Source organism: Bremia lactucae, linkage group LG16, assembly GCF_004359215.1.
Source record: "Bremia lactucae strain SF5 linkage group LG16, whole genome shotgun sequence".
In the NCBI taxonomy this organism is placed as follows: Eukaryota; Oomycota; class Peronosporomycetes; order Peronosporales; family Peronosporaceae; genus Bremia; species Bremia lactucae.
The window spans coordinates 685,043-700,077 of record NC_090625.1 but is presented as its reverse complement, the minus strand read 5'-3'; the positions used below and the strand labels follow the sequence as shown (position 1 = coordinate 700,077).

At 46.9% G+C, this 15,035-nt stretch overlaps 1 protein-coding gene across 1 annotated transcript; it reads right to left on the bottom strand.

Annotated features, from left to right (window-relative positions):
* Positions 1-12,536: 12,536 nt before the first annotated feature.
* Positions 12,537-14,147, bottom strand: CCR75_002100 (uncharacterized protein; the record flags this gene model as incomplete). The annotated part of the gene is made up of 1 exon (XM_067960200.1): positions 12,537-14,147. The coding sequence occupies one exon, from the start codon at positions 14,145-14,147 to the stop codon at positions 12,537-12,539; it is 1,611 nt and encodes a 536-aa protein (XP_067819405.1).
* Between the last annotated feature and the right edge of the window lie 888 nt (positions 14,148-15,035).

The following is a 15,035-nucleotide window of genomic DNA, read 5'->3' as shown; positions in this document are numbered from 1 at the left end:
TTATTTAACGCAAATTTCACTACTGGGAGCATTGAGCTCCAGCGCTTTGGCGTCAGAGCACACACACTGCGTAAAACGTCTTACGCAGAGCACACACTGCGTAAAACGTCTTCAATGACGCGATTGACACGTTTGAATATCGGTCTGCAGGTGGTCCGCAGTGGACATATCCAATCTGGTGCCAAGCACTCGGAAAATTGATTTCCAGAATTTACCCGTGAAACAGGGATCCCGATCAGAGACAATTGCCACTGGCAAACCATGTTGTCGAAACACGCGATCGATAAACAGCTTAGCTGTACCCTTTCCATCAATGGAATTGTGCACGGCTGCTAAGTGAGCCATTTTGCTCAAACTGTCAACAAAGACCACTATACCGGAGTTACCGGCTGAATCTTCCGGTAGCCCAAAAACAACATCCATACTAATGGACTCCCAACATCTTATGGGAACGGGAAGACTCGCCAGTGGCGCAGCAGCATGTGCCGAGGGTTTAACCCATTGGCACGTTTCGCATGTGCGAACGTATGTGCTGACCCATTTATAAAGTTTGGGCCACCAATAACTCTGGCTTATAGAGCCGTAGGTCTTTTCTCTACCGATATGACCACCAAGGACAGTATCATGTGCCTCATAGAGGATCCGGTACTTCAAATCCTTATCATGAGGAACAACGACACGCGGAGGATCTGCGATGTCTGTGAAATTAAGCAATAGGTTGTTATCGATAGAAGATCGATGTACCTTGCACGCAAACGTGCCGATAATTTAATACCCGAATCCGAGTTCTTTAAGGCTCGTAACAGAGGTACACACTGTTCATCCTTGACGTAAGCCGAACGGATTAATTCAGGAATAGGTGACGAGATAGTTGTTAAATGAGAAAACTCATGATCCGGCCTGCGTGATAACGCATCGGCCAAAGCATTTTGCTTGCCGGGTTTATACTTCACCTCGAAGTTGTATTCCGCAAAAAAGGATAGCCACCGGGCTATTCTCTGTGAGAGACGGGGCGACTTAGTCGCCGTGCGTAATGACGCGTGATCTGTATAAATCACAAGCGGCTTAGAGCCGAGCTGATGAACTCTGAATTTGACGAGAGCATACTTCATAGCAAGTAACTCTTTGTAATGAACTCGGTAGTTCTTTTCCGCAGCTTTAAGCTGTCTAGACTCGAACGCAATAACACGTTCATGCCCCTCAACATCTGTTCGTAACGGAGCACTGCCCATGGCAAAATCTGATGCGTCACAGACGACACTGAAAGGCCAATTTGGATTTGGCAGTGCCAGAATCAGGGCATGGATAAGACTATCCTTATCTGCTCGGAAAGCATAATTTCCGGCGCTTGTCCAGCACCAATCTATATCTTTTTAAGGAGATTAGATAATGGCCTTGCCAAATCAGCGTAATTTTTGCTATATTTGTGTAAATAATTGGCGAGACTCAACCACTTACGCAAATCCTTTTGGATCTTAGGAACCGGTCAATCTACTATCGCTTTTACCTTCGCGGGATCCTCTCTAAGGCCTCGCTTTCCAATGAAGCATCCTAAAAAAGGAATTTTATCTGCGCCAAAAATGCATTTAGATGCATTGGTATACAATTTTTTTTTTGTGCGCATGCACTCGAGCACTGCTCGCAAATGGTGTAAATGGTTTTCCATATCCGACTAACCCTGCTCCGACGATTAAATGTTGCCGGGGCGTTGGAAAGCCCTTGTGGCATAACCAGCCACTTCCATAACACGCCGCTTGGGGTGCTAACAGCTGTAAGCGGGATATCACTAGCTCGCATGAGCAATTGATAGTAACCATCGACTAAGTCCAATGTACATTGTACATCCCAGCATATTGTTCTGAAGAACATCCTTCTAGGAATGGGAGTTTGTGCTGGTATAGTGGCAGCATTAGGTTTATTATAAGCATGTACAATGCGCCATTTACCATTTGGATTTTTGACACAAAATGTCGGCTTCGAATGAGGAGATTTGCTCACTCATACCATTCCAGCGTCGTGCTTAGCACGGAAGAAATCGTCAATGACGTCACACTGCTCCCTTGGTAAAGGCCATTGTCTTGTGACACAGTATTTGGTTCCCGGAACTAAGTCAATTTCATGACATACACCTCTATCCGGAGGTAAAACAGATGGTGGGTTATTACATACCACATCTTGGAATCCCTTAGTTAATGAATAAAAGGAATCCGTAGGATCTTTAAGGATTGATGACCCATTTCGCGCACTAAGTGCAGCTCTTGTGTCATCCAGGAAGGCTTCGTCGAAAAGTGACGATGAGTTTAACTCAACCATAGGTCGAATGACCACCATTTCAGATAAGTCACTTTTAAGGCTCGACCGCACTCATCAATAGACATTTGGTCTAGCTCTAAAAGAGCATATAACGAAGGGATTGCCGCAAGGCTAACTTCCCCTTAATGTTACCGGTTAAGCCATTTACAAGCGTATGTACTTGCTCACTCGTATCACTTTGTGAGGGTATACACACTTCGTGTCCACCCTGTCTTGGAGTGGAGACAATACGCCTCTTAGAGGCCGGGACATTGACGTCCCCGGGTTTTCCAGCCTGAATTGGTTCTATACAAGACATGGCGTCTAGTTTGACATCCGACAAGGAGTTAGGTAACTTAACTTCGTTATCTAGCGAACGTTTACGTGTCGCTTCACGTGCATTAGGAGGGTTTGACCCAAAATGCCCTGGCGAACCGCCAATAGTGTCACTATTGACACTCAGTATGGTGCCACCTCGGCCGACCACACTCGGGACTAAGACGTGCCACTATACGTATCTCAGGGATATTGCACCCTTGAGGCCCTGGCGAACCGCCAACAGTGTCACTACTGACACTCAGTATGATGCCACCTCGGCCAATTATACTCGGTGGACTTAGACGTGCCACTCCTCGTATCTCAGGGATATGGCACCCTTGATGATTCGGCCTTAGGCCTACAATGCTTTCAGCATTTAGTGATTCGTTAGTATAACTAGTGTCACTCGACAAAGTACGTGCCGTTCCACTTATTTCTGCTGAGTCGGGCTCAGAATTAATGTTTTAAACATTAGAGTTTATTAACTCAGACATGCCAATAAAACACTGACAGACTAATTCAATGATCCGCGCCAATAGGACTTTTGTTGCCTAGCAAAGGTGGGTTCATGACTCTCCAAAACTTTGCTAGGAACATTGCGCGTAACGCCTAAGGTCTAAGACCTTTAACCGATCCATGGCTCATGGTGTTCTAACCAGGCCATACCAAGGATGAGATCATAACTCGGATCCAAATCAAGGACGAGACAGCGTTCCATACTGTCAAAGTCCAGAAAGTTTATACCTAAGTTCAATGGAGCCTTGGGAACAGTGACACGAGTCCCAGTCGCTAAGCGAACAGTGATTGTATCACCTTCATGCGCTTTAAGCGCCTCAACGTATTGTTGACTTCCTTCAAGGGAAAGACGTCGAGCATAATTGCAAGACGCTGCTGAGTCAATTAAAATTGACCACGGCTTATCAAAGCCCTTTACAGTCGCTTGAGCGACTAGCAAGCCAGACTTGTACTCTCGCCCCGTGCCATTGGGCACCGAGCTAATTAGGGCTAGGTTCTGTTTATTCTCGCCTCCTTGAGGCTCAACAGAGGCTAGGTCTTCCCCAGTAGGGCGCTACGCACCTACTGGGTATCGACGTTTTCCCGCACCGTACCAGATCTCTGGTATAGGTCGGAGTTAGAGCTCTTTCGAGCTTTACGCGAATTCCGAAGAGGGCAGGCAAGGCGTAAATGTTTCGTGCTTCCGCACATTTAACATCTACGGATCGTCTTATGCTGTTCCACAGCTTGAAGAGCCTCTTCTCCTTCCTCAACGAGGCTTAAATCCATAGGTTTCGCTCTATTCGACGGAACCCATGTGCTCTAAGAGCTTGTTTGGTAAACAGGCGTGCTAACGCGAGCAGACTTAAAGTCAAATTCGGCGCGTAGCGCTATGGCAACTGCCTCTTCGAACGTAGCCGGATGAGATCGGAACAATCCCATCCGGGCAACGCCCTCATTGAGACCCCCCATAAAGATAGTCACTACAATTGCTTCTTGCACCGGGTCTTGATGCATAGATGCAATGAGAGTTCTCAACTCCCGGACAAAGTCCCCTAGGGTTCTTTTACCCTGTCGAGTCGCTAAGAGCCATGCTCACATGCAAAAAGCCTGATCAGGCGGTGCAAACATGCCTATCATTTGCTATTTCAGCAAATCCCATGAGGGAAAAGCGTCGTTTATGAACGTGCTGCACGATAGTGCCCACTCCATGGCTCTACCTCCAAGTTTGGAAATGGCCATAGCCACCTTTTGCCGTTCTGTTAAGAACAAGGCGGAATCAATGGACATTTCCATCCGCTTAATCCAAAAAGGGAGATTTTCTCCCTCATTCCCTCAAATGTTCTTACATTCGCAGTTAGAGGGCGAGCCCTCGGCTCTGAGTCAGGTACAGAGATGTACCGGGTTGACATAGATACCGCTAAATGGTTCTGTACCTGACCGATCAGGGAGGCTTCGTACCGCATAAAGGTTTCATACCTTGCATGCAGGACCTCTGGTCCCTGGGAAATAATAAATTCCACATGCTCAAGCCTGAATAAGGTTTTGAGCTTCTCATAAGCGGCGCATTGCGCTTCTGACAATTCTGGAACCTCTTCCATTTTCGTGAGAAATTAGTCTTGTAAAGACTCAAACGTAGATTGACTACGAGTGCTACCAGGTGTAGCGGAGCTACCTCGCTCCTAAAGTCAGAGGAAGACTTTCAGACTCAGAGAGTCACTTAGTTCTATTGAACTAATGGGTTTAACAACTCAGGGAGTCGTACAAGCTATTAAAGCTTAAGGAATCCTAGTTCAAGGGATTCAGGGGTTCGTAGAACCAAGTGGCAACTAGTGCCCAAGAGGATATACCTTAGAAAGGCTTCTATCTCTTACAGATCAATGCGCAAGCCTTAGGAAGGCACTTAACGCTTTAAGATCAAAAGGGGAACTGATCTTTATTTAATTATTTAAATCTAAAAACCTTACCCTAGCTAATTAAAAAAAAAGATTTTGCCGCCAGATTTATATCTGGCGGCGACCACATTTATTACCCATAATAAATGGGATTCAAGTAACTAACTATTTTAAAATTAGATAAAAGGGCATTTTACCCATAAAGTAAATGTGCCACAACAACGGTTCTCCAACCAATGTGTGCCACATTACACCCTCCCCCATCAGACTGTTGACACCGAGTGACAACATTCGCTTCATTTTCTCTTTGAGGTTGGAACCTAAACAGCTAACCGTTTGGTTGTGTTTTCCATTCCTTTGTCTAATGACAATCAAGCGTGAGTCACAGACTCTGAGCACCTTCCTCGGCGATGAGGGAATGGTGGACTTTGAAAGTCACTCTCAATCAGAGGAGGAGGAAAAAGAGCGGCGATCGCTCACGGCTTCTCCTCTGGACGAACGTCGGCGAGCCCCGAATCCGTTCCCAGAACGTGGTGCCGCTGATGTCTTAACTGCATTGAGGAAAACACAGGACCCTGAGTCCAACATCATTACAAATCCGCTCGATGAAGAGCAAGAGCAGATAATCCTCATAGAGGAAAGAGCTCGTCGTCGAGCTGCCAAAATAGCGAAAGCTAAGGCTCATAGTTAATATAGATTCACTCCGCTTAGTGCGGACGAGCGTCTCAAATAGATAGCGGGTCATAGCTTGGCCATCTGGATCTCTGGTGACCTGGCGAGGACGCCGGAGGAGATCGCTGCTCGCGACGCTCTTCATGAGCAATTCCTTACGCCGAAGGTAATGACGCGAAGCAAGTATCTGACGCGTTTACGTGATCAAGCCCGTGGGGCTTCGGTGACCTCCATGAGGGAAATTCCGATCGTTTTGTTTCCAAACGATACAAGAGCTGAAAACGAAGTCTTACTTGAGAAATGGGTTCACCGGACGCGCAAACTCCGTAATATCTGGAATATCATAGAGTCTGCGGATAAAGGTGATGTTCGTTTGGAACGGAAGCCTTGCTTTAATTTCGCCAAGCTTAAGGCCAAAGGCCAGTTACGTTCGGCATTTATACCACAAAACGAAGAAAGGCCTAGCCAATATTTCAGTGCTTCGGTTGACCGTACAACCAAGGATCGAAGCCGCACTGAGGCTTTAGATCCACCTAATGCCAGGTTTAGTGGTGGGAAGCGTCGTTTGACGCGAGTTGACCCTGACACTCACGACGATGTCGCTTTAAATGTTTCTCCACATTAAACTGAAGGTTCCCCCGCGCATCAAGCAGCGCGGGAGGGGGCCGAAATTTCGGCGAAAGCATTTGATGCTCTACGGCACGAGGTGCAACTTCTTCATGAGAACCTTGCTCGGATTGAGAGCTCTTTTGAGGCGGTTCGGGACCGTCTTTCGACGCTGGAGCGTCAGCAGCCTCGTTTAGAGGGCCAGCTGGACATCCTGGTGAGGATGCCGCAATCTGCGGCACGACCGCCTGTCTCGGCGCAAGCGCCTTCAAGTCCACGTGGAAAGGGTCCCGATATGGCTTAAGCAAGCCAACGTAAAACACTGGGTGTGTACGCAGCTTGCTGGGAAGGTTTAGCGGATAAGCTAGGCCCTTCTTGGCCACGACCGTAAATGGTCCAAAAAAGCGCGGGAGCAATTTGGTCTTGAAGACCGCGGAAACCAAGTTGGTAGGTAGGTTTTTAGCGTTTAGTAAAATTCGGTCTTCGACTATATAAGAATAAATACAGCTTCTGCCTTTAGCATCCGCTTGTTCTTTTTGTTTGTCTTGGCTATCAGCCATCGTATCCCTTACATGGCTTAAGACACTAAATCGCGTCGCGAGAAACTCGCTTACTTGTTTCCGAACGGTAATAGAGCTGATATCAGCAAGCCTATCGGCCAATTCCCCCCCCCACCAAGCCCTGAGCCACGCAGTGGTATCGTTAACGGAACGCGTGGGTGGGTGAGACCGTTGACATAGAACGGAGTGTAGCCTGATTAGGCATGTTCAGCATTATTTATCGCAAACTCCACCACTAGAAGCATTGAGCTCCAGCGCTTTGGTGTCTGAGCACACACACTGCGTAAAACGTCTTCAATGACGCGATTGACACGTTCCGTTTGACCATCGGTCTGCGGATGGTCCGCAGTGGACATATCCAATCTGGTGCCAAGCACTCGGAAAATTGGTTTCCAGAATTTACCCGGGAAACGGGGATCCCGATCAGAGACAATTGGCACTGGTAAACCATGTTGTCGAAACACGCGATCGATAAACAGCTTAGCTGTACCCTCTCCATCAATGGAATCCGGCACGGCCGCTAAGTGAACCATTTTGCCCAAACGGTCAACAAAGACCACTATACCGGAGTTACCGGCTGAATCTTTCGGCAACCGAAAAACAAAATCCATACTAATGGACTCCCAGCACCTTATGGGGACGGGAAGACTCGCCAGTGGCGCAGCAGCATGTACCGAGGGTTTAACCCGTTGGCACGTTTCGCATGTGCGAACATATGTTCTGAGCCATTTATAAAGTTTGGGCCACCAAAAACTCTGGCTGATAGAGCCGTAGGTCTTTTCTCTACCGAGATGACCACCAAGGACAGTATCGTGCGCCTCATAGAGGATTTGGTACTTCAAATCCTCATCATAAGGTACAACGACACGCGGAGGGTCCGCGATGTCTAAGCAATAAAGCAACAGGTCGTTATCGATAGAAATCGATGTAACCTTGCACGCATACGTGCCGGCAATTTAATACCTGAATCAAAGTTATTGAAAGCTCGTAGCAGAGCTACACACTGTTCATCATTGACGTAAGCCGAACGGATTAATTCAGGAATAGGCGACAAGAGAGTCGTTAAATGAGAAAGCTCATAATCAGGCCTGCGTGATAACGCATCGGACAAAGCATTTTGCTTGCCGGGTTAATACTTCACCTCGAAGTTGTATTCCTCAAAAAAGGATAGCCGTCGGGTCGTTATCTGTAAGAGATGGGGCGACATAGCCGCCGTGCGTAACGACGCGAGATCTGTATAAATCACAAACGGCTTAGAGCCGAGCAGATAAACTCTTATTTGACGAGAGCATACTATATAGCAAGTAACTCTTTGTCATGAACTGGTAGTTATTTTCCGCAGCTTTAAGCTGTCTAGACTCGAACGCAATAACACGTTCATGCTCATCAATATCTGTTTGTAACAGAGCACTGCCAATGGCAACAAACTGATGCGTAATAGACGACACTGAAAGGCCAATTTGGGTTTGGCAGTGCAAGAATCGGGACATGGATAAGACTATCCTTAACTGCTCCAAAAGCATTATTTTCGGTGCTAGTCCAGCACCGATCTGTATCCTTTTTAAGGAGATTAGATAATGGCCTAGCCATATCAGCGTAATTTTCGCTGTATTTGTGTCAAAAATTGGCGAGACCCAACCACTTACGCAAATCCTTTTGGTTTTTAGGAACCGGCCAATCTACTATGGCTTTTACCTTAGCGGGATTCGCTCTAAGGCCTCGCATTTCAATGAAGCATCCTAAAAAAGGAATTTCGTCTGCGCCAAAAATGGATTCAGATGCATTGGCATACAATTTGTTTGTGCGCATGCACTCGAGCACTGCTCACAAATGGTCTAAATGGTTTTCCATATCCGACCGACCCTGCTCCGCACGACTAAGGACAAAATTGTCATTGAAATAAGTCTGTGCATAACCTCGGTGAGGGCAAAACAGTTGCGTCACGAGACGATTAAATATTACCGGGGCGTTGGAAAGCCCTTGTGGCATAATTAGAACATGCCGCTTGGGGTGCTTACCGCTGTAAGCGGGATATTGCCAGCTTGCTTGAGCAATTGGTAGTAACCACCGACTAAGTCAAATGCACTGTGGATTATTACATACCACATCTTGGAATTTTTTAATCAAGGAAAAAAAGGGATCCGTAGGATCTTACAGGATCGATGACCCATTTCGCGCACTAAGTGCAGCTTTTGTGTCATCCAGGACAACTTCGTCTGGAAGTGACGATGAGTTTAACTCAACCATGGGTCGATTAACTACCATTTCAAATAAGTCACCAGCCTTTCAGGCTCGACCGCACTCATCAAAAGACATTTCGTCTAGCTATAAAAGAGCATGTAACGAAGGGATTGCCGCAAGGCTAGCTTCCCCTTCAATGTAACCGGTTACACCATTTACAAGCGTATGTAATTGCTCACTCGTATCACTTTGTGAGGGTATACACGCTTCGTGTCCGCCCTGTCTTGGAGTGGAAACAATACGCCTCTTAGAGGCCGGGACATACACGTCCCCGAATTTTCCAGCCTGTATTGCTTCAATACAAGACATGGTGTCTAATTTGTCATCCGAGAAGGAGTTAGGTAACTCAACTTCTTATTCAGCGAACGTTTACGTGTCGCTTCACGTACAGTAGGAGGGTTTGACCCAAAATGCCCTGGCGAACTGCCAATAGTGTCACTATTGACACTCAGTATGGTGCCATCTCGGCCGACCACACCCGGTGGACTTAGACGTGCCACCCCACGTATCGCAGGGATATTGCATCCTTGAGGTCCTGGCGAACCGTTAACAGTGTCACTACTGACACTCAGTATGATGCCACCTCGGCCGACCATACTCGGTGGACTTAGACGTGCCACTCCGCGTATCTCAGCGATATTGCACCCTTGATGATTCGGCCTTAGGCCAACAATGCTTTCAGCATTTAGTGAATCGTTTTTATAACGAGTGTCACTCGACGGAGTACGTGCCGTTCCAAATATTTCTGCTGAGTCGGGCTCAGAATTAATGTTTTTAACATTAGAGTCTATTAACTCAGACATGCCAATGTCTAAAACACTGACAGACTAATTCAATGATCCGCGCCAAAAGGACTTTTATTGCCTAGCAAAGGTGGGTTCATGACTCTCCAAAACTTTGCTAGGAACATTGCGCGTAACGCCTAAGGTCTTAGACCTTTAACCGATCCATGGCTCATGGTGTTCTAACCAGGCCATACCAAGGATGAGATCATAACTCGGATCCAAATCAAGGACGAGACAGCGTTCCATACTGTCAAAGTCCAGAAAGTTTATACCTAAGTTCAATGGAGCCTTGGGAACAGTGACACGAGTCCCAGTCGCTAAGCGAACAGTGATTGTATCACCTTCATGCGCTTTAAGCGCCTCAACGTATTGTTGACTTCCTTCAAGGGAAAGACGTCGAGCATAATTGCAAGACGCTGCTGAGTCAATTAAAATTGACCACGGCTTATCAAAGCCCTTTACAGTCGCTTGAGCGACTAGCAAGCCAGACTTGTACTCTCGCCCCGTGCCATTGAGCACCGAGCTAATTAGGGCTAGGTTCTGTTTATTCTCGCCTCCTTGAGGCTCAACAGAGGCTAGGTCTTCCCCAGTAGGGCGCTACGCACCTACTGGGTATCGACGTTTTCCCGCACCGTACCAGATCTCTGGTATAGGTCGGAGTTAGAGCTCTTTCGAGCTTTACGCGAATTCCGAAGAGGGCAGGCAGGGCGTAAATGTTTCGTGCTTCCGCACATTTAACATCTACGGATCGTCTTATGCTGTTCCACAGCTTGAAGAGCCTCTTCTCCTTCCTCAACGAGGCTTAAATCCATAGGTTTCGCTCTATTCGACGGAACCCATGTGCTCTAAGAGCTTGTTTGGTAAACAGGCGTGCTAACGCGAGCAGACTTAAAGTCAAATTCGGCGCGTAGCGCTATGGCAACTGCCTCTTCGAACGTAGCCGGATGAGATCGGAACAATCCCATCCGGGCAACGCCCTCATTGAGACCCCCCATAAAGATAGTCACTACAATTGCTTCTTGCACCGGGTCTTGATGCATAGATGCAATGAGAGTTCTCAACTCCCGGACAAAGTCCCCTAGGGTTCTTTTACCCTGTCGAGTCGCTAAGAGCCATGCTCACATGAAAAAAGCCTGATCAGGCGGTGCAAACATGCCTATCATTTGCTATTTTCAATTAATCCCATGAGGGAAAAGCGTCGTTTATGAACGTGCTGCACGATAGTGCCCACTCCATGGCTCTACCTCCAAGATTGGAAATGGCCATAGCCACCTTTTGCCGTTCTGTTAAGAACAAGGCGGAATCAATGGACATTTCCATCCGCTTAATCCAAAAAGGGAGATTTTCTCCCTCATTCCCTCAAATGTTCTTACATTCGCAGTTAGAGGGCGAGCCCTCGGCTCTGAGTCAGGTGCAGAGATGTACCGGGTTGACATAGATACCGCTAAATTGTTCTGTACCTGACCGATCAGGGAGGCTTCGTACCGCATAAAGGTTTCATACCTTGCATGCAGGACCTCTGGTCCCTGGGAAATAATAAATTCCACATGCTCAAGCCTGAATAAGGTTTTGAGCTTCTCATAAGCGGCGCATTGCGCTTCTGACAATTCTGGAACCTCTTCCATTTTCGTGAGAAATTAGTCTTGTAAAGACTCAAACGTAGATTGACTACGAGTGCTACCAGGTGTAGCGGAGCTACCTCGCTCCTAAAGTCAGAGGAAGACTTTCAGACTCGGAGAGTCACTTGGTTCTATTGAACTAATGGGTTTAACAACTCAGGGAGTCGTACAAGCTATTAAAGCTTAAGGGATCCTAGTTTAAGGGATTCAGGGGTTCGTAGGACCCAGTGGCAACTAGTGCCCAAGAGGATTTACCTTAGAAAGGCTTCTATCTCTTACAGATCAATGCGCAAGCCTTAGGAAGGCACTTCACGCTTAGGATTAAAAGGGGAACTGAACTTTATTTAATTATTCCACTATAAAAACCTTACCCTAGCTAATTAAAATAGATTTTGGCCGCCAGATTTATATCTGGCGGTAACCACATTTATTATCCATAATAAATGGGATTTAAGTAACTAACTATCTGAAATTAGATAAAAGGGCGTTTTACCCATAAAGTAAATGTACCACAACAATGGTTCTCCAACCGATGTGTGCCCCATTACAAAGAGACAATATTTAAAGAAATAGCTATGAGACACGATCTTAGGAAACGATGCTTCACCTCGTAATCGTCGTGAGAAGTGCAAAATAGCCTGGTCTCTTTCAGAAAAATAGGTCATGACAATCCTCAGAATACGAGAAATTAATTGCTTGCGAGTAACCTCCGCCCGTGCGTCGTAGCTCAGAGGCCTTTCCAAGCAATACCAGAATGACGCGGATCCTTAAACGGAAGCATTAGTATTGGGATTACAGGCGGAAATCAATACGGCGTTAATCGTGTAGCGACCACTGCTGCTGTAACGGTACGAGCATTCGCGAAGCGTGGCCTCAAGTACGAGCTTACCGCTCGAAAGAGGTTTACAAGTATAATACGAGACATTTAAAACCAATATATTCAGCAAAATTTTATGAGTAAATTCAAAAGACATGAATCTAGTACAACTTTTGAGTCCACAGCGGTTCAGCAGGATCAATTGAACTCGTTCTGTTCAAAGTGTTTCCATCTGCTTAGCCCGAGCACTCGACAGACTTTTGAAGCAGCATGCTCACTTCTTTGTAGCTAATGCCAGTGCGGGTGACGGCATTGGGAGCCGGTTTCGAGGCCACAAGCCACAGAAAGTCGGGGTGTTTTACGTTTGATGCAAAGAGCCACTCCCCGCCAATGATGAGCCCAGATGCGTCTATCTCGAGCAAGTAGTAGTACCACTCACCTTTGGTAAAACGATCGACGATTCCTGTATCGACGAGGTTTCCATCATCGTATGTCGAGTCTACCCACGACAGACGGGCAGTGACAAACACAATACTCTTGGCTTCCACGTTCCACGGATACTCTTTCAATCCATAGAACGTCTGCGCCGCCTCTTGAAGCGACATTTCCGTTTGCTCGTATACTTTGTACCCACGAACAGGCTGGTTCCACACTTCCAAGTCAGCCGACACGTCGACGATAAACGACTTTTTATCAATGCCAAGAACGTTCGTCATTGCAAGGTGAAAGAAGCCGGGATTCAGGTCGCGAAAGATCGGATCTACGCCCCGTCCATAGGTATCGGTGCTATTAGTGCCGTGTTTAAAGCGCACGCCAGTAAACACCGTACCGACCGCCGTATCGGCGTAAAGGATCGACAAGAGGCCTTTGATATCCAACGCTCGAAACTCCACGCCATTGTGCGTGACCGGACAATTGGGTTCGGGCTCGGCAATGGCCGCAGCGGCCCATGCGTGGCAGATACCAAGCCACGAGGCAATGCACCATCCAGAGGTCTCCATCTTTGGAACGCCGCAGAACGTACGGTTACTGATTGAAAGGCAGTCGCTGTTACGGGTACATTGTTTCGTGAACCCCTCCGATTTAATGCCGTGGACACGTGAGATGCCGTCCGTAAATTGCGGAACGTCGTAGTTAAAGGCCATGGCATACTTTGCGGCTGCACTCGGTTGTCCTCGAGCCCACTCGACGTTGATGCTGTCCTGGAAATCGGGCCAGTACGGGCCCGGCCACGGTGCTTTCACCATTACCCCTTCAGTCGGAAGGTTCTTCCAATTCAATTCTAATTTGCGTTGGAGATACCATTCAAGACTTAAAATGTCCCTGTTGCTATACGTATTCAAGCGACGATCCTGCGAAACGCCACGGGACTGTGTTAAACCACTTTTCTCGTGCTTCGGCGGGTACGCTAACGGGTTTTCCCATCCGGTAGCACAGTCTCTCGAAGCATGTTCTCCGAGAACAACTGGCGGCGAACCCGTAAACACGTACTCGTCAGGAGTCTTTTCTGTCGACGGTGGCTTTTCGACCACCACAGGATTTCCCACGACGTTTGAAACTGGCTCCTTGGGAGGTGCGGTCACGTTTGACAAGAGCTCCGGATACAATATTGGAACCGATGGGATGTTCGCGAGGACTGGAAGGGTCGAATCGATCGTAACCTCGACAGCAGTGTACTTTTCGTCTACTTCCCCACCACGTCCAGGGAAGTTGGGACCGATCGAATTGGTCGCGTCTGACACGGTATGTGCTCCATAGTACATGGACCCCGCGGAAGCTTGCTGCATCTTAAGCGATGCGACGGCCACAGCAGCAGAGATGAGGGAAAAGCGGGGCGAGTAGACCATCGTATGTTGATTACGCCAATTTAGAACAGGGTACGGTTGGTTCTTCTTCTCGTTGTCGAGAAAATTGGATAATGACGCACTAGATAGTCGGCACGAGAGCTCCTCGCGAGAATATCCTTGCAACCCGTTTCAAGGGATTTGTAAATAATTTGCAACGTTGCAGCGATCACGAACGTGTGTAGATGTGGCATGCTATTAAACAGGATGGGTACGGTCTGTAATTGAATTGTCAGGTCTCTCAAGACTGCTGTATGGATCCTTCGATAGAAAATATGGAAAGGTCCACTTTATCGCTGTCTGGATTGTGTCGCAGTGTTCGCAGTACAATCGTTTAGAAAGATAAGGTGCATTACTTCCTTGAGGATGTCTTTCTTCACGGGGTTGTCCCACGACACTCGGGATTCTAATCTACTGATTAAACAATGCTGTGGAGACGTCGGGTAGCCGGTTTATGCGTCTATACACTACCAATGTCAGCTGGAGGTAAATAAAGAAGAGACAAGTTCCGTTCAAAGCACAGTATGAAATATGTTCTTGTTGCGATTAGATTACCCGAAAAGTTTACTCCAAGTAAGATTAATATTTTACAGTTATTCGTGTTGGCGTTATTCCCGCAAAAAAAATATTGTATTAGTATTTATTGTTACAATGATATTTACCTCTTTGTTACTATTTGGCGTAACAAGCTTTGCTTATAACAATATTTTGGACCCCTACACACTGATATACATCCGGTAGAATCATCACATTCTTGATATTCTCCAACCTTATGGCGTTTAAAGTTTTAATAATATTAAAATCTAAAAGCATGATTATTCGAATGTGGAAACTAAAAAAAGAAAATTAAAGAGCGCACTGTGGTATTTCGTATTCTGTGTTGACGCGTGG